This window comes from Squalius cephalus, assembly GCF_949319135.1.
Source record: "Squalius cephalus genome assembly, chromosome: 7".
Taxonomy (NCBI): Eukaryota; Metazoa; Chordata; class Actinopteri; order Cypriniformes; family Leuciscidae; genus Squalius; species Squalius cephalus.
Genome location: NC_137128.1, coordinates 43,520,253 through 43,540,683, shown reverse-complemented (window position 1 = coordinate 43,540,683; position 20,431 = coordinate 43,520,253). Strand labels below are relative to the sequence as shown.

Genomic DNA, 20,431 nt, shown 5'->3' with positions numbered 1-20,431 from the left:
ACTTTTGGAAATCATAGTTTTTCATATTATAGACAAAGCTTTTGTAGCTCATGATCATTGTGAACAGAAAGCTGCCATCTAAATAAAATTATAGGTTGGACAGTAACTTAAGTTTGAAGGTTTTTCACTGGAATGCAGAATATCATGGATCGACCGGTTGCTCCTCCTGCGATTAAGGCCACGATGATGATTTTTTTAACACAATTATGAAGAGGTATGTGGTCTAATTTAACACAAGAAGCTTAGAGATTAAGGTTGTCTCTGTCTAAACAGGTTTTAACTGGGTTTTGTTTGATTTGCACAGACTATCAGTGTACTTTACCATTCAGAGAAAACGTCAATGATTAACTTACGACTACTTTAGTATGATAAAACTACATGCCAGTTAGTAATAATGGACCATTATTCAGATCACTCTCGGTTTTAGTGTTAATAGAATCAGAATTGTTGTTGTGATACGAGTCTTATAGCAGTGCCTCTCTCTTTGAGGCGGGGTTTATGTCATCACGTGATGTGAGTGACAGCTTAGCCGAATTTCTCCAGTGGGTTTCCGTTAGGTCTGGGAGGAGATGGTCAGAGTTTGTGTTTTAATTACAGATGAACACAGTCTGCTGTGACCGTGATAGATGAGAGTCGACAGAACAATGCTTCAGCTGCCATAACGTGCTTCACAATGGCCATCAGGGAATTGAAAGTTTGTCTGCTAGGGGTGAGTGTTGAGATTCCTCTGTCTGTCTGCCTGCGGCTTCAAACGCTTCAGGTTCCTTCGACACACACACAACAGACTGACTTGAACTGTGATGATTCCTGCTTCCTTTTCTCATAACTAACGCGTTGAGATGTTTTGCCGTCGCGAAGGTCCTCTTTCAGTCACGCAAAGCTTCGTGAAAGGCGAACACAAATAACTTGAGAGAGTTGGAGCCGAAGCTGGAAGTGTTTTCGCATAAATTCATTCTTTTGGAATGTTTGCGGCCATGACGTCACCGCGTTCTGGAGACTGGCAGTGTTCGAAATGGAATTCTAGCGCACTCTGCAGTGTATAGTATACCGTTTAAAAAACAGTATGTAAAACAGGATACACTGCGTTGGAAGAGCACACTATCGTATACTACTCTTACTTTTTCTGCAGTATGCATAAATGTGCATAGTATGCAGATTTTCACTTTACATGGAAAACCCAGATCGCCTAGTTGTAACTGATAAAGTTAAGACTGGATTAATGTAAGGAGGTCATGTGACAACAATGTAGCATACTAAAGTTTGAAACTTTTAGTGACACACTGTTTTACATACTTTAAAAGAAAAATAGCAGGCAGTATTACAGTATACACTTGTACTAGTATACAGTAAGCAGTTAGTACACTATGGCACACTAAATATAATTTAGCCTACTAGCAATCAGATAAAATAGCTAATGTTGGTGTTGTCTCATATTTGTTCATATTACTCCTGGTTCATTCGTCACACTTGTTGTAAGCCCGTCTATTGGTCCAATGAGGGTTTCCAATAATACGGGGAAGGTTTCTCTGCGTATTACTTGTCTTTCCTTTTCGCAACACAACAAGATTAAATGCAATATATTTGCTCACATGTATTGACTCGTAAAACTAAAGGTCAAATGCATTGCATTATGGGGTACAGTATTCTGAGCAAGTGCCTTATAGTTGTATACTATTGCAAATTTAGGTCATCCAGGTATTTTATACATCCAGAAAAGTTTCATGCAGGGTACGGTATGCATTCTGCAGATGTAGTCTACTCTGCGTAGTATTGTTGTATGTTATTTTTGAAGTCGCACTCAGCTGTCAGCTGCAATAGATGTTTTTTAAAGTTTTTTTTTTGAATCCCCTGAGTCACTTGAAGTCACACTTCATCAAGTGAGGCACTTCATCAGCGAGACACATTTAGACGTCAATATTTCATGTATTTGATATTTTATGATGTTTGTTTTTCTTTTTCTCATACTCACAGGACACAGGTGTCGGGAAATCAAGTATTGTGTGTCGATTTGTTCAAGATCACTTTGACCACAACATCAGTCCAACGATAGGGTAGGGGCATCTGTTTACTAAAAATCATATTTATAGAGATTTACACATAATTGAGGTGAAGCATGAGACCACCTTCTTTCTGCTCTGCTGGATGAATCTGTGTCTAAATATTCCTTTATGAGTCAAGCACTCCGGATCCAACACCGAACAGCTGATTCCGAGTCAGTTTGTTTGTTTCCTCTCAGTTTCGTTCACATCAGCACACGCTGGTTTCTCTGTTGGGTTAGTCATTACTTTTAGACTAGAGAATATTTTTAGCTTTTCTGTTTTTGCACCGTTTGCACTTTACACAGAAGCTCTTGCAAAATATTGTTTTTATTTTAGTCATGGTTAACATTGTCATTTCCTCTTTGAATGATGTCTGTATAGAGCTGGTAAGTCCCGCCCCTTCCGCTAACCCCACTGGACCTCTAGGTTGAAAAATCGTCAATGCAAGTGAATGGGAGAAAATAATTATTTTCTCCCATTCACTTGCATTGACGATTTTTCAACCTAGAGGTCCACTTGGGGTTTTACGGATGGGCGGAACCTACCAGCTCTATAATATAAGTTTAGGGCATTGTGCATTTTTGCTTTTTATTGTTTATTTTTCATTTTTATTATTGCATTTAATACACACTGCCTGGCCAAGTCACTGTTTGGATTTAAATAGGCAAATGTTTGGATCAAATCAATAATTGGATCATTATTGCAGTGATTATTATGTTTCTACCATGTTATATGTTTGGCAACAGGCTACAGAGTGTGTAGCTTTTCATTTCTTAAACACCCATGTATAAAGACACATCATGGCCATATTCAGGATGATAATGTCAAGATTCATCAGGCGCAAACTGTGAAAGAATGGTTGTTGTGAGGATCATGAAGAATCATTTACACACATGAATTGATGATCCTCTGAGTCCAGAGCTTAAATGCAGTGACGTCTCTGGGATGTGCTGGAGGAGACTTTACAGAGTGCTGGACTCTTGCATTGCCAATCCAAGATCTGGACCAAATATTGATGCAACTCTTGATGGAAATAACATCACAACATATATTTCCATGAGGTGCATGAAACACAATCACTGCAATAATGATCCAATCATAGACTCTTACAAATTTGCCTATTTAAATCCAAACAGTGACTTTTGTGTGTGTGTATTACCATATTTGTATCCTAATGCTATAGATAATTATTTGTTTTTTCAGTGCATCATTTTTAACTAAGACCGTCCCATGTGAAAATGAACTTCACAAGTTTCTGATCTGGGACACCGCAGGGCAGGAGCGGGTGAGAACGTCTAGTTTTATTCAGTTTGTTTTATTCATAAATTAGAGTTTAGGTGTATCAATGTTTTATGAAAAGTTTGTCTAACCTTGTTTTTGCGGCCTCTATGGCTAATATCATACATGTATACATGTGCTTTACTCATTTACGTGTTTGTTTTTATTTCACCCAAGATTATTATTTTCTTCCTTAATACATACATTTGTGTTTAGTTGATCTCTGAGCAGATTTATGCATCTACTTCTGTCTTAAAGCTTCATACAACCACACAAATAATACAAATAAATGAAGCGCCATCAGTTCTGAGATAGTTAACTCCCACTCCATCCCATGATCCATAGCGTTCAGCTTCTGTTCTCCACCCACATATACACACAACAGATTCCTGTCAGTGTATCTGTGCCCTTTAATTCCCAACTTAAAGCAATAGTTCACTCAAAAAGGAAAATTCTGTCATTTACGTTTGGAACATCTTGTGAGTGAGTAAATATTGACAGAAGTTTATTTTTGGATGAACTATCCCTTTAACACAAGATTAAAGGATGCGAGACAATTCTACGTCAGACCTTTGTCATCAGTTAGTATTTCGAGAAATTTCATTTAATTTCCAACACACACTCACAGTTCAGAGTTCACTGTAGGGGTGACTCATTGGGTGTGGTGGAAATGTGTGTGTGTGTGAGTTTGAGAAGTGCTGGCATGACTTTGTGTTCACGTCTTTGTTCACTATTAGCATGTGCATCTGTTCAGATCGCTCTGAAAGAAATGCGTCCCCCTTTTGAACTCACTCAGACGTAATTGCCGTCTACTTCTTTACAGCAAATCTCCTGCATCTGTCTGAACCAAAACCAGCTCAAGTGATCCTAATGTGCTTTATCTATCATTAATGTGGTTTACAGTAACTGTGAGTGGTGTTTTCCAGTGCAAACCTTGCCTGATGTATGAGCAATAGTGATGTTTGCCTTATTTAAAACATAACATGTATGTTAATATAGTAATCAAAATGAAATTTTACAAGCTGCCAACATTAACAAAGTGTATCTTATTTATCTCCAGTTTCATTCGTTGGCTCCCATGTATTACAGAGGCTCTGCAGCAGCCGTCATTGTGTATGACATCACGAAGCTCGTAAGTGTGCGTCATCAGTGTGTTTGTACAATTCCTTTCCAAGTAGTTTCTATTTAAAAAGCATGTTTAGCTGTGTTTAAGGTGCAGTTTATGGAAATTGTTTATTTGTTTATAATTGTTGGAGAAAACAAACATTTTGAAAGGAGATTTTACAAATGAGATCTTTTGTATATCAATTGTTTCTCTGATCTATGATTTGTGTTGTGTCTGGTTTCTGCAGGACTCTTTCCAGACGTTAAAGAAGTGGGTAAAGGAGCTGAAGGAACATGGGCCAGAGGATATTGTCGTGGCCATAGCAGGAAATAAGAACGATCTGGGTGACATCAGGTTGATAAAACCCTCTTGCTCTCTCTGAGAACATATAATATTCTGTGAAGTTTCTTTAAAAAGCCGCTCCTGCTTATATTTTCACGTCTTATACATGTGTATATTGTGTGATAATTGTACTTGAAGTTGACATGAAATCAAAACTGACCCTGTTGACAATCTTAAAACAGAAACTGCTCTTAATGTGCATGATTCATAAGTGCATGTTATTCCGAAGAAATTAAAGTATAATCTTTCATCAAAATGTAATAACTTGCGATCCAGTCAAATCCCAATGGATAAACTGGACTGTCGGTCTTTGCGTCTGTATACACAACATTTGCAGGCAGTCTGTTTTCGATGAACCCCTTTGGTGTTTGTTTCGGTCCTGCCCTTGCTTGGATATCTATGAGCAAGCTCATTATTTACTCATATTCAATGTTTTTTATTATTTTTTTAGGGAAGTTCCAACTAAAGAGGCGAAAGATTTTGCAGAGTCAATTGCTGCCATATTTATGGAGACCAGTGCCAGAAATGCAGTTAACATAGAGGAGCTGTTCCAGAAAATCAGTAAGTGTCACTAAAACTAGTCATGTGTCCACGCTACACCTGACCCACCGTAGCAAACCCGAAACTGATGATTATTATTAAACATTTACTTACAAAATACAAAAGTGAAAAGCCATAAGCCAGAAAGGAAAGCCAGAGGTTCAGGGACTGATAAATATTACAACACATTCGGATTCAGAGAAAGAAAGAAAGAAAGACAAATAAATAAATACAAACAAAAAATAAAAAAATAAAGTATCAATTAAAAACAATTCTTCCTACAAAACATAAAATAATAATAATAATAATAATAAAAAATTATACAAAAACGGCAATTTTTTTTTTTTTTACTGTTTTTTTGGACACTGTACCATCTTCTCCCTCATTTACTCTCATTTTCCAGTATTTTGTGAAGCTTTCTCAAGTTAGTGATTTACCATATTAATAGAAAAGTTATTTAAAGGTGACACAATGCCCCTTTTCACAAGATGTAATATAAATCTATGGTGTCCCAAATCATTTATTATAGCTTGTCAAAGTTGCCCCTTTTTGGGTGTGAACAAAAACATGCTCTTTTTGTTTGTGTGTCCCTTTAAATGCAAATGAATTGAATTGAAATATCTTTAATGTCCCCATGGGGTAATTTGGTTCACAACAAGTAGCCAACACATCGCACAAAACACATAAGATAAAAAATAGATAAAAACATAAATACACATGTACCTATAGTTTGTCGAGAAACCCAACAGCTAATGGTACAAATGATCTGAAATATCTGTTGGACCTGGCACGTTTTCGGTAGGTATACCTCCTTCCTGATGGTAGGAGGCAAAATTCAGAGTGTAATGGGTGAGTGATGTTAGCCAAAATGGCCATTGCCCTCTGTAGTTCTGGCCTCGTACATATGCTCAATGCTGTTGAGATCAGTGGCAATTATTTTCCGACATATGCTTGAAATGAACAAATGAGCTGCTGCTCTCCGCCTCCGTTCAGAAGACGGCCGATCCTTTACACGAGCTTCGGATACTCGGCAATAACAAAACACGCTAATTTCAGCCAAGTTTCAGAAATGACAGTAGCGGAGTGCAGCCTTACGGAGAGACTCAGGAAGAGGTTGCAACTTTTAGATGCACCTGAATGGTTAGTGGATACATTTATGTAGTTGTTGTGGAGTTACATTGATTAATCTCATCGATTTGCATGTACCTTCATGTTTAACTTTTACACAAGTTGACAGTTCTCAGAGGTTTTTTTTTTTTTTTCAGAACAGTTTTCATGCTTTACCCGAACTTTTGCCTTTGCATTAGAACTGGTTACACTGTTGTCGCTTGCTAAAACCAAATGGTGGCGCCGTGTGTGGAAATGTGCAGATTAAGGGGCCAGTAATATGAGTCTGATCTGATCGGCTTATTTTTTGACATGCTTGCAGAGAAAGGCTTACCAAAACAAAGTTACCGGGTTTCACGTTTTCTGGGTTGGTAGATGCACCGGAGACCAGATTATAGCACTTAAACACGGAAAAAGTCCGATTTTCATGATATGTCCCATTTAAAGGGATAGTTCACACAAAAATGAAAACTGTCATCATTTACTAACTCTCATGTTGTTCCAAACCTGTATGAGTTTCTTTCTTCTGTTGAACACAAAGGGATAGTTCACCTAATTTCTTCTTCTGAGGTGGTGCTTCACAGGGTTGAAAGGGTTGTTAGGCACACTAACCCTTTCAAACATGGTCAAACTAGCTTTAATTCATTGCTTTGAGTGATGTATTGCTTTTATAAAATGATGAAATGGCAATTTACATAAAAACACACTAATGCTCAATAACTACACTACTGTTCGAAAAAGTTTAGGGGCATTATGGTTTTTTTTTTTTTTAAGAAAACAAATTTTTTATTCAGCAAGGATGCATTAAATTGATCAAAAGTGAGAGTAAAAAAGACGTTATGTTATACGAATGTTATAAAAGATTTTAAATAAACTGTTCAAAAACAACTGTTTTCAACATTGATGATAAAAAAAATTATTCTTGAGCAGCAAAGCAAAACACATTTTAAATTATTATTTTTTACTGTATTTATTTTATTATTTTTTTCTTCAAATAAATGCAGCTTTGGTGAGATTAAGAGACTTCTTTCAAAATTCTTTCAAATTCATTAAAAACTCTTATCGACCCCAAAATTTCATGGCTTTGCACATTAATAAATGTATGCATTTATTCAACTCCTTTAGTGGAGTATTTCATTCTAGCTGTCCGCGACGATGACACAACGCTTATTTTAACGTGTTGCAAATATTTCTCAGTCATCTCCATCACCTCTGTGTCACATTTGACATCAGTTTGTGTTTTGAAAGATTGAGTTTCATTATGCTAGCGGCCGCTGTATTTAATCTAATGCAGTGACATGCGCACACTAACTAGATATGGCATAATTGCTCATGTTCTCGCATCTGTGTGCAGGTCGACAGATCCCTCCGCTGGAGAACACAGACGCTGACAGTCACGAATCCTTTAAACTGACACGACAGCCTCCTCCCTCCACCAAACGCTGCTGTTAGACATCCGCAAGTCACTACAAACACCCTAGAGCATGATTTCCTGTGGGATCTGACCCATGTGGTGCATAGATTGGGATCAAATTAATCAAATCAAGGTGTGTTAATGTTAATGAGGATACAGTCAAATGACTGACAAACATGTACATTACAGTAGGAAACACAGCAATTGCTGCTGAACAGTTATATACCAAGTCATAATGTTTTCTGAATATTGCAGTGATGCTGAGCAACTTTGAGAGGTGAGTTATCATGACTTGAAATAGTTTCATATCAAGTTTTTTAAATGCAATATTGTTTTTTTTTTTGTGTGTGCAATATTGTATAATTTAAATGCTGTCTGTCTAGTAGTAGTTAGTGCTGTGTTTACACAATAATAAGTGCCTTAGAAATGCCTTTTTAATGTCGTTTCGATACATAGATGTACAAACAAAAGCTTTGATTGGTTATTTCTAATCTGGCTTCTTACAATGACATAGGATCGAGTGATGTAAATGACATACAGATTCGCAAATATGTTGGTCACACTTTGTATTACAGTGTTTATGTTATTACCCTCCTAAAAATAAAGGTTTTTTATTGGCGTTGATGGTTCCATAAAGAACCTTTAACATCCGTGGAACCTTTATATTCCACAAAAGTTTCATTATAGTGGAAAAAGGTTCTTCTGATTATTAAAATGCGCTTTGCACCAAGAAAAAAAAAAGGTTATTTTCAGAACTGGTCTCTGAAAGTGTCTTTGAGGATCCAAAAATGGTTCTTCTATGGCATTACTGCGAAAATTCCCCTTTTGGAACTTTTATTTTGAAGTTTTACCACTGCATAATACTAATAAACCACATATGTTTAATGCCATTTTTTTTTCGTAGTGCTGTGTGTAATTGCACATAGTTATTGTTGTTGTTTTTAGTATTAATTCATTATATGGGCACGGTAAAATGAAGTGTTACCAATTTATTTATTCTGGGAAAGTGAGTTACTTTGGTTATTTGTTAATCTATTAAAACTTTGCAGTTTTCTGTTAAATCTATTTGATCTATATCTATCTAGATAGATATATAGATCACAAATAGATATATATATCTATAAATCGATTAAAACACCCAGTATTAAGTGAAATATTTACCCCTTTATTAAACAAAAAAATGTGAGAGATCAGCCACCAGAGGGCACAATTGACTTTACTGTGAACAACAGTTTTGTTAGTATTTTTGCGAACTTCTGCTTACCTGTTGCTGTCAATGAAAAAAAGGTTGACTCACCTGTTTGTTTTTATCCCACTAAAATGTGGGAATGTGGGTTTTTTGTCGGGAAAAAAAAAAACGTTTTTCAATGGTTTTGACAAAATTCTGTTCATCTGTTAAACAGGTACACTTATTAGCTGATCACTAAATTTGGACAACATTTCCTCCAAAAAGTTTAAACTGTGATTCGGCTGTGCTATCATTGCTTTACATAAAGCATCTCGACCATATTCACACAGCAACATTGGCTGAACCGGTGGCGAGTTTGGGATAGGGCTGTTTGTTTGACTGACAGGGACTCTGCCATTGGTTGGGTCATTATTTCTGCAATTCCATTTGGGTGAGACTAGTGCTTCAGAAATGACACACTTCACCTTTAAGGCTAAAAGCATAAAAGCAGGGTAATTGTGCGTGCTCTTGCATTATCAGCCTACCTCGGTGTGGTTGTGAGTGGATTGATTACCTGTCCTTTAGTTTTTCAATTCTGTAATCGGAATGATCTGTTCTGTCAATCACAGCTGGCAAAATCACACATGTATAACATTACATGCAGTGTATAGTTCTAACAGTTTTCTTTTTGTTAATAAATCATCACAGTCATCGTTGATAAAGAATCACATGCAATATATAACATTTAATATGAGTATATCTATATAATTATATCTCTTTTCTAAAATAAATGTTTGAAGGATTCAAATTTAGTGTGAATTCACATATATGCCTTAACCTTGCAAATTCGCTCTGAATCGTAACAGAACTGGATGAGATCTGGTTATAATGGTTCCAATTATACATTTTGTAAATAACTCTAAATTTGTACTTTTAAAACCTACCTTTTGTTAGTTAACTTAATTTTTCTTTTATGTGAATGTTGTGACAATGGTATCCAACACATTTTGTACCAGATGTCGTCAATAAACTACAAATGTTTGCTTAAAATGTTATTATTGCGTATTTTCTTCGTGTTATATAATTATTTTGATTTATGAGTATTGCTACAGATTTGGACAGTGTTGAAGATATTATTGTTTTAGAAGATTACAAAAGCACAGTTTCTAGTGGATAGTTCATATCCAAAGTTTACAGTACAATATGATTTTATAAATCCCTAAGGGGCAATTTCTGTCCTTTTTTCCTCTTTAAGTGAACTACGGATCTAAACTTTTCTTCATGCCTACTGTATTTCAGCAGTAGTTTTTCCTGAGCAAAATATCTGATTCAGTTAAATGCTTTTTTTTGTGTGTGTGTGTGTGTATGTGGTGTTTGGTACCATTTGAACATTTTAATAGTGTTGACGACCATGTTGACTCTGGATGCTTGTTAAAAACAACACGAAACCGCATTCGGCTTAACCTATCAGTCAAAAGTTTGGACGCACTTGACTGAATTTGTTTTGCAGGATTTTAAAAAAACTTTTGAAATTATTTTATGTGCCTATGTTTTGTGTCTTTAATTAATTATCTTTGTATGTACTGTATATACACTGCCATTCAAAAGTTTGGGGTTGGGAAGATTTTTAAATGTTTTTGAAAGAAGTCTTATATGATGCTCACAAAGGCTGCATTTATTAATAAGAAAAATACAGTAAAAACAATAAAATATTGAGAAATATTATTACAATTTAATATAGCTGATTTCTATTGGAATATATTTTGAAATGTAATTTATTCCTGTGATCAAAGCTGAATTTTCAGAAGCGTGAGATACATTTTTTCAGGATTCTTTGATGAATTGAAAGTTCAAAGGAAAAGTGTTTGAAATAGAATCATTTTGTAACATAAATTTCTTTACTCTTAATTTTTTTTTTCAATTGAATGCATCCTTGCTGAATAAAAGTATTAAAATCTTTAAAAAAAAATCTTGACCCTAAACTTTTGAACAGCAGTATACAGTATATTTGAATGTGTGTGTACATATTAATGTATTTATTATCATTGTTATTTTTTTTTTATGATGAATTGGACAACGTAATGAAGGAAGAGCAGCAAACGAGTGTCCAGCATACATGGACGTATCATGAACCATTCTGTAGCTTTCGACAGGTACATCATTCGTGGCTTCTTTGAGGCGAGTGGAATCTAAATCACACTATTAGGTGTTCCTCAGGGTTCGGTGCTTGGTCTTCTTCTCTTCACAATTTACACACGCATCACTGGGTCCCAGGCACATCAATTTTTGTATTACTGCTGCACTAACACTCAACTTTACTTCATGTTTTAGCACCTTGCTATATGGTTGCTAGGGTGTTCTGAGTGGTTGCTATACGGTTGCTTACTGACCCAAGTTAAAGTCTATGATATTCTGGTTTCTATAGATACGGCTCGGCTCCCCTCTTCAAAAATTATGGGATTTCTTTTTCCTTTTTTTTTTTTATCCGCCAAGTGGAAATGGTAAGTCTAATCCTTAGAAAAGTTATTGCACACGTCAACAAACTGTACAATTTGAGATATCATGTTTTAGCTCAAATTGTGTAGCATGAGACATAAACAACAGCAAAGATGTTAGGCTTAGTAAGCCTTCTTTAATCATCTTGTTTGTCACATCACAGTAGAAGCCAAAATAAGAAAGCCAAACAAGTGTTTTCCTATACTTATTTTTAATGTAAGAGTGGACATGGCCATTTGTAAGCTTGCATATGCAAGGCTTCTGGTTTCATCTGCTTCCAGTTATTTTAGCTGTACAAAACAGCTTGTAATGCTGCTTGATATTGCAAACTGGTATTATCAAATTATTGTAATGTGTTGTCAAATTTATAAACGCACTGGTTTGTAGTGCAAATAGTTTTATCGTTTACTGAACTTTTGCTATTCTTCTACCTATCGGCTAATGAATAAAAATTCTCACATAATTACAGAAAATAGTATGGAGGCCAATTTCCACCACATAAGAGAAAATAAATCTTTTTGTAAATCTTAATTATGACAAAACTCAAAACTAGTACAAAGTCATAATTATGAGATTAAATTCTTTGTCATATGACTTTGTCATAATTTGATACAATAATAATTGTCATAATTTCACACAAAGTGTGACTTTGTATGCCATCATTTTAATATAGTATGATTGTAATTTTTTTTTATTTCGACTTTTCATCTTGAATTAGTATGTGATTATTTACTTTTCATCTCATAAATATGAATTTCTACATTAACTAATATTTTTTAAAGTCCACCTGTAGTCAATTTTATACCTTAAAACTCATCTTTGATCACACAAATGACATATTTAAATGTTTTTTTTCCTGTGAATTTTTTTTATTCATGCCTTAAAATAGCTTGAATGTAACTACATCCTTGCTTCATTTAGTATACGAGGATACATGAATATGCAAATGAGCCCCGTCTCCACTCACTCGTACTGGGTCGTTATACAAGTTGATGTTTCAGAATAGTAATGCGACTAATGTATCACTCTCTGCGATGAACACAATTATAATTGATAAGATACAAATTCATAATTGATATGATCAGCCTTTGGCTTGACTAAGTTAATAATAACAGCTGATAATGTGTTGCTAATGTTACACAAACCATGTTCCCATTTGCCATCACAGAGTGAGACAGCTGCCTTCTAAAAATCAGCATCTTTACAAAAGCTTATAGACATATAGTTCATCATTATATACATCATACAGTATACATTTCACCCGCTATATTGCTACATGTACCCGATTTTTCTTATCAGCAGAAAAATATACCAGGATAACCTGGCTTCTGCTTCAGAGCGGTCATAGTTAATGATATGCAAAAGCCCGCCCCCCTCGTGACGTGATTGGTTACAAGGCGTCAGAAACACCAGCGAATTCAAACCGTTTTTAAGACTGTCTTTGATTCACTGCAGTTTTAAGGAGAAATACTTGTTGACGATGAATTTGAACAATTTGAACATTTCACCACAGGTCGTCTGTAAGTCACAATTTTGACCTAGTATGTCATCATTTTGACATTTCATCTCATAAATGCGACTTAGCATGTCGTAATTTAGATTTTAATTATGATTTACAAAAGCATGATTTTTTTTTTCTTGTGGCATAAATGGGCTTCCAAGCCTTGCTTTTACGATGCGAAATGAGGTGGATAGTTTATTTGAAGTTCCATTCCTTTTTAGATTGTGATTTTGTGGGCAGTGATATTTGAAGGGTTTTACTTCGTAAGCTAGGTCAATGCTATGTCAAGCACAACTTGATCTGAAGTTCAAGTATTGTTTTGACTAGAAACCTTTGGAAAACACTTGAAAAAGGAAAGGAAATGAAACATTGTCTTGTTTCTGCCAGGAAAATAAAGGCTTTTTTGGAAATTACTCTTTAAGCTCAACTAACTCTCTGGTTGACCCCGCAGACTCTCTCTCATCTCAGGTAAAACGCTCGTAATACCCGAGTGACCTTTGTGATGGCCAAAGGTGTCCTTTGCCGGTGGGCGTTTGTGACAGGTTGACATTTGGGTATATTACACTCTTCTCCACGCTTCTCCTTGTGTTTAACAGATCCACGTGCGGACGCCCACTTCTAGCCTGGACTTTCTCACTGAGGAGACAAGTGGGCGATTCAAGAGAGGAGAGCGGAACAAAATAACTTGTGGCCAAATGTCAGTAAATGGTGTAGCCCGCATCACCATGGGAACGAGCTGGGAAGAGACAACAACAGGGAAGCAGGTTTTCACTGTGCGGTTTCCTGAGATGATTTCACGCCGGGTTCAGATGTTATTGTCATCCGCGCTTTGTGCGCAATGAATGACTCCTTTTCTACCTCAAAATACCTGGGAAAAAATTGCCTTTATTTTTGTCTGAGCTCTGCTTTTAGTAAAAAGGTCACCGAATGAGTTTGATTGTGAGTCTTTGCACAGTGGTGTGAATGCATGTTAAAATAGAGTTGTGTGTTTCATGGCAGTAACCATTTAGTTTCTGTCATTGTAGGCCGTTGTAGATGTATGTGGAGGCAGTGGCTTCATCCCTCCTCCTCCTCCTCCTCTTCCCAGAGTTCAGCTGAGTTCAGTAAGTGTGAGAATACCCCGGCAGAGATCATTAGACCTGTTGTTTACACTGCTTGTTAAAATATCATTCCGTGACATTTTCTCAAACATGTTTGGTGGCACCTGCACTTGTTAAAATAAAGGTTTCCAAATGGCAGAGCAAGTTCCTGTGATGCCTATGGATTACAAGAGCTATAACCTTTATTTTAATCAGTGGTTGCCAACGATTTCGTCTTGAACGACTCAATATTCGAAGACTACTCAAATAAGCTTATATTTCATCTGGTGTGTTCCACTATAATTATGATAAAGCTGACTGTTTTCAAACTTTTTGTCAACAGAAACTGGGAGTGTCAATATACATGGAAATAGTTTGCCATCTTTATCTTATTGTTTGTTATATTTATTTGCCTGGTCAATGTCTTTGTAGGATTTGGTTCTTAGGCTGTTTCAAATGCGGCCGAAACATAGTAAAAATAATGTTACTCATGTATGGAGCAGAAACAACACAACTTTGGCGTAAGTTCTTGCTTGGGTCTCTCCAGCGCTGGAAAGCTTTTCCAATATTAACGCAGGTCCTGAAGCTCTTGCCTAATCATAACCCTCCTTTGTCCAGTGATATTCCTCTGAGCTTTTCTCTTTGTTAATGTCTCTCAGCCATCTCTCTATTCTACAGTCTTTTTTCAAATCTCCCTCTTGCTCACTCTCTCTCCTCCCCCATCATGAGTGGACACACCCCTTACTGCTGATTAGGTCAGTCTCCTCCCCCATCATGTGTCCACGCCCACTACGGATGATTGGCTCACTCTCTCCTTCCCCATAATGAGTGGGCACGCCCCCTACTGCTTGGCTCACTCTCTCTCATCCCCCATCATGAATGGACACGCCCCCTACTGCTGATTGGCTAACTCTCTATCCCCCATCATGAGTGAACACGCCCCCTACTGCTGATTGGCTCACTCTCTTTCCTCCCCCATCATGAGTGGACACGCCCCCTACTGCTGATTGGCTACAAGTATGTTGTGCTGTTCAGTGCAATCCACTTTCAACAGCATTTCTCAGAAATCGCTTACTGTACCTTTAACTGCATTTCCTTGAAAATAATTGCACTCCTTAGTGTCGTCCATCAACCAATCAGAATCAAGCACTCAACATATAAATATTACTTGTTATAAGTTTGTGTTAGCTAATGCGTCAACAGATGTTAACAGATGAGACCTTTTTGTAAAGTGTTACTATTGATTTGTATTCCTGTAGTGTGGACACTGCTGTTGAACAGAAGATTTCACACAAAGTATAAAAACGATGTGTCCATATTTGGATGTTTCTGATCGTTGTCTTGAATTGGTCTGAAGCTGTCACCCCTCTCTGTGATGACAGACTTTAAATCTGTAAGCACTATCATCACTGCTTAATGTACCGCAGTTGGAAATCAGATTTTGTTATGCGACAGTTAAAATTACATTATCTCAGATGTGCATAATACTTTCCGTATATAAAAGTACAGTCTATAATTAATACCTGGACCCCTCTATTTTTCCTCATTGTTAGAAAACACTGTGGGTAAAACCACCGATCTGCATTTGCAAGATCATCTGGGCATTTGTATGCACATGATGAAGACTTTTTAGATGGACTAGAAATGAAAGCACACTGCGTGACAGTAGCTCAGCCCATGATGCATCCTGGGAAATTAGAGTGAATGTGATCACCACGGTACTTTCATAGCCATAATGCTCCTCACCTCTCCAGGCAATTAGTTAATTGCATTTTAATGTTAAGCTCAGACAGCAGATGAGAGAGAGAGAGAGAGAGAGAGAGAGAGAGAGAGAGAGAGAGAGAGAGAGAGAGAGAGAGAGAGAGAGAGAGAGAGAGAGAGAGAGAGAGAGAGAGAGAGAGAGAGAGAGAGAGAGAGAGAGAGAGAGAGAGAGAGAGAGAGAGAGAGAGAGAGAGAGAGAGAGAGAGAGAGAGAGAGAGAGAGAGACTAATAAAACCGTGTACCTGGGGATGCGGCATAAAAAACAATTTGTGTTTTGAGTTAATTCTTAAATCAATACATGTAGGCTACCTGGTAAGCAAAATGACAAGATATTGGTCTTGCTTTATGAAAATTGTATTAGTAATGACTTGTTTATTATTTAAAAAAAAAAAGAGCAAATACACTATATTGCCAAAAGTGTTGGGACATCATTGAATTCAGGTGTTCCAATCACTTCCATGGCCACAGTTGTATAAAATCAAGCACCTAGGCATGCATACTGCTTCAACAAACATCTGTGAAAGAATGGGTCGCTCTCAGGAGCTCAGTGAATTCAAGCGTGGTCCCATGATAGGTTTCCACCTGTGCAACAAGTCCATTCATGAAATTTCCTCACTACTAAATATTCCACGGTCAACTGTTAGTGGTATTATAACGAAGTGGAAGCAATTGGGAACAACAGCAACTCATCCACGAAGTTGTAGGCCACGTAAAATTACAGAGTGGAGTCAGCGCTACAGTCAATAGCTACAGACCTCCAAACTTTGTGTGGCCTTCAGATTAGCTCCAGAACAGTGCGTAGAGAGCTTCATAGAATGAGTTTCCATGGCCGAGCAGCTGCATCCAAGCCTTCCATCAAGAAGTGCAATGCAAAGCGTCAGATGCAGTGGTGTAAAGCGTGGGATGCAGTGGTGTAAAGCGTGGGATGTAGTGGTGTAAAGCATGGGATGTAGTGGTGTAAAGCGTGGGATGCAGTGGTGTAAAGCCTGGGATGCAGTGGTGTAAAGCTTGGGATGTAGTGGTGTAAAGCGTGGAATGCAGTGGTGTAAAGCGTGGGATGTAGTGGTGTAAAGCGTGGGATGCAGTGGTGTAAAGCGTCGGATGCAGTGGTGTAAAGCGTGGGATGTAGTGGTGTAAAGCGTGGGATGTAGTGGTGTAAAGCGTGGGATGCAGTGGTTTAAATCGGTGGATGTAGTGGTGTAAAGCGTGGGATGTAGTGGTGTAAAGCGTGGGATGCAGTGGTGTAAAGCGTGGGATGCAGTGGTGTAAAGCGTGGGATGTAGTGGTGTAAAGCGTGGGATGCAGTGGTGTAAAGCGTGGGATGCAGTGGTGTAAAGCGTGGGATGTAGTGGTGTAAAGCGTGGGATGCAGTGGTGTAAAGCGTGGGATGTAGTGGTGTAAAGCGTGGGGTGCAGTGGTGTAAAGCGTGGGATGTAGTGGTGTAAAGCGTGGGGTGCAGTGGTGTAAAGCGTCGGATGCAGTGGTGTAAAGCGTGGGGTCCAGTGGTGTAAAGCGTGGGGTCCAGTGGTGTAAAGCGTGGGGTCCAGTGGTGTAAAGTGGTGGATGTAGTGGTGTAAAGCATCGGATGCAGTGGTGTAAAGCGTGGGATGCAGTGGTGTAAAGCGTGGGATGCAGTGGTGTAAAGCGTCGGATGCAGTGGTGTAAAGCGTTGGATGCAGTGGTGTAAAGCGTTGGATGCAGTGGTGTAAAGCGTGGGATGCAGTGGTGTAAAGCGTGGGATGCAGTGGTGTAAAGCGTGGGATGCAGTGGTGTAAAGCGTGGGATGCAGTGGTGTAAAGCGTGGGATGCAGTGGTGTAAAGCGTGGGATGCAGTGGTGTAAAGCGTGGGATGCAGTGGTGTAAAGCGTGGGATGCAGTGGTGTAAAGCGTGGGATGCAGTGGTGTAAAGCGTGGGATGCAGTGGTGTAAAGCGTCGGATGCAGTGGTGTAAAGCGTCGGATGCAGTGGTGTAAAGCGTCGGATGCAGTGGTGTAAAGCGGTGGATGTAGTGGTGTAAAGCGGTGGATGTAGTGGTGTAAAGTGTGGGGTGCAGTGGTGTAAAGCGTCGGATGTAGTGGTGTAAAGCGTCGGATGCAGTGGTGTAAAGTGGTGGATGTAGTGGTGTAAAGCGTCGGATGCAGTGGTGTAAAGCGTCGGATGCAGTGGTGTAAAGCGTCGGATGTAGTGGTGTAAAGCGTCGGATGCAGTGGTGTAAAGCGTGGGATGCAGTGGTGTAAAGCGTCGGATGCAGTGGTGTAAAGCGTCGGATGCAGTGGTGTAAAGCGTCGGATGCAGTGGTGTAAAGCATCGGATGCAGTGGTGTAAAGCGTCGGATGCAGTGGTGTAAAGCGTGGGATGCAGTGGTGTAAAGCGTGGGATGCAGTGGTGTAAAGCGTGGGATGCAGTGGTGTAAAGCGTGGGATGCAGTGGTGTAAAGCGTGGGATGCAGTGGTGTAAAGCGTGGGATGCAGTGGTGTAAAGCGTCGAATGCAGTGGTGTAAAGAGCGTCGAATGCAGTGGTGTAAAGCGTCGGATGCAGTGGTGTAAAGCGTCGGATGCAGTGGTGTAAAGCGTCGGATGCAGTGGTGTAAAGCGTCGGATGCAGTGGTGTAAAGCATGGGATGCAGTGGTGTAAAGCGTCGGATGCAGTGGTGTAAAGCGTCGGATGCAGTGGTGTAAAGCGTCGGATGCAGTGGTGTAAAACACGCCACCACTGGACTCTAGCGAAGTGGAGACGTGTTCTCTGGAGTGACGAATCACGTTTCTCTTTCTGGCAATCTGACGGATGAGTCTGGGTTTGGCGGTTGCCAGGAGAATGGTACTTGCCTGACTGCATTATGCCAAGTGTAAAGTTTGTTGGAGGAGGGATTATGGTGTGGGGTGGTTTTTTAGGGGTTGGGTTTGGCCCCTTAGTTCCAGTGAAAGGAACTCTTAATGCTTCAGCATACCAAGACATTTTGGACAATTTCATGCTCCCAACTTTTTGGGAACAGTTTGGGAATGGCCCCTTCCTGTTCCAACATGATTGCGCACCCATGCACAAAACAAGGTCCATAAGGCCATGGATGAGCGAGTTCGGTGTGGAGGAACTTGACTGGCCTGCACAGTCCTGACCTCAACCCGACAGAACACCTTTGGGATTAATTAGAGCGAAGACTGCGAGCCAGACCTTCTCGTCCAACATCAGTGCCTGACCTCACAAATGCGCTTCTACAAGAATGGTCAAAAAATCCCATAAACACACTCCTAAACCTTGTAGAAAGCCTTCCCAGAAGAGTTGAAGCTGTTATAGCGGCAAAGGGTGGGCCAACTCCATATTAAACCCTACGTATCAGGAATGGGGTTTCATTAAAGTTCATGTGCATGTAAAGGCAGACATCCCAAAACCTTTGGCAATATAGTGTATCTGCCAGTGGAGTCAGAAAATTAAACTTGAAGTGGCTGGATGTAAGATTTTTCATGTATTCATTTTAATTATTATTATTATTATTTATTTATTTATTTATTTATTTATTGCCAATGAAAATCTTGTAATGAAACTTAAAAAAAACAAGACCTTCCCCGACTTCCTAGTTTGTCTGTAAACCTGTAGACGGATTTTTATGCGAAGGACGTTTTTGCCGGGAAAATCAAAAGGATGTGACGGTTACACGCGCTCCCGAGAGCATCTCTTCCGTTGAGTGACACATGAAATAAATGCTTATATAATGTTTAGGATGATGCTGAAAGAGCCATTCTGTACTGTAATGTCATTGTGTCATGCAAGTAAAGGGATTAATTCAAACTATAGTCTCACATAGCCAGTTCTATAGTCTAAAATATACTGTATAATCAAACTATCATAGTCAAGTCAAGCTGGTGCAAACATATCCACATCACTTGTGGATGCTTTTTGAACCGCTGTTTTCTCAATGCTTTCATTTTTGTTATGCGTTTATTTTGTTATTGACAGGAAAGAGCGCAGCAAATATTTACAAATTCATCTAAAAGTAGCTCTCAGCAGCTTGAATGGCGTCTGAATCATAGTTAAAAATAAAAATGTACGTACAGTATACAGTGTACGTATATGGGCATATTTTGGTTAAAATGTATTCACTGGCCTCCATTTGTGAAAAAAATAACTTCTATTTTGCTTTTTATATTACATAGGACTACATTATTATATATAAATAAAATGTTATACTTTTTTCATAGCAAATTTAATTATCAACATAACCATAAATGTTAAAAATGCACATGAATTACATTTGTTATTCAATGGAAGCTATAAATCTGACCGTTTGTAAAAAGATTTGTGACCTAAAATAATGCATAAATTGTTTAATATGTCATAATGTTTTGTTTCTTTCTTGACATGCCCTGCCTGTGCTTCTGCGTGCACAGACCAGTAACCCTATAACTACATTAAGTCTGCACTGCATGCTCAGGGGAGAAGCTGTACATCTGCACCAATTAGGTGACTTTTGGGAAAGTTGCATGCTTTTGCATATGGGCGTGTGCGTTTCCATAGCCCTCTCTCCAAGTTTCCAGGGAAACAGACGGGCAGATCAGAGAACAGCAAATCAAACACAATTATAGTACATCATCTTAGAGCACTATTT

General features: G+C 38.5%; 1 protein-coding gene and 1 long non-coding RNA gene across 2 annotated transcripts in view; both read left to right on the top strand.

Annotated features, from left to right (window-relative positions):
• The window catches only part of LOC307161906, a 642,191-nt gene that overhangs the window by 600,342 nt on the left and 21,418 nt on the right, over nt 1–20,431 (top strand). The window lies entirely within an intron of this gene.
• rab31 (RAB31, member RAS oncogene family) lies at nt 387–10,047 on the top strand. The gene is made up of 7 exons (XM_079876854.1): nt 387–709; nt 1,972–2,051; nt 3,243–3,324; nt 4,378–4,449; nt 4,670–4,776; nt 5,216–5,325; nt 7,766–10,047. The coding sequence occupies exons 1-7, from the start codon at nt 674–676 to the stop codon at nt 7,861–7,863; spliced, it is 585 nt and encodes a 194-aa protein (XP_079732980.1). The 5' UTR covers nt 387–673; the 3' UTR covers nt 7,864–10,047.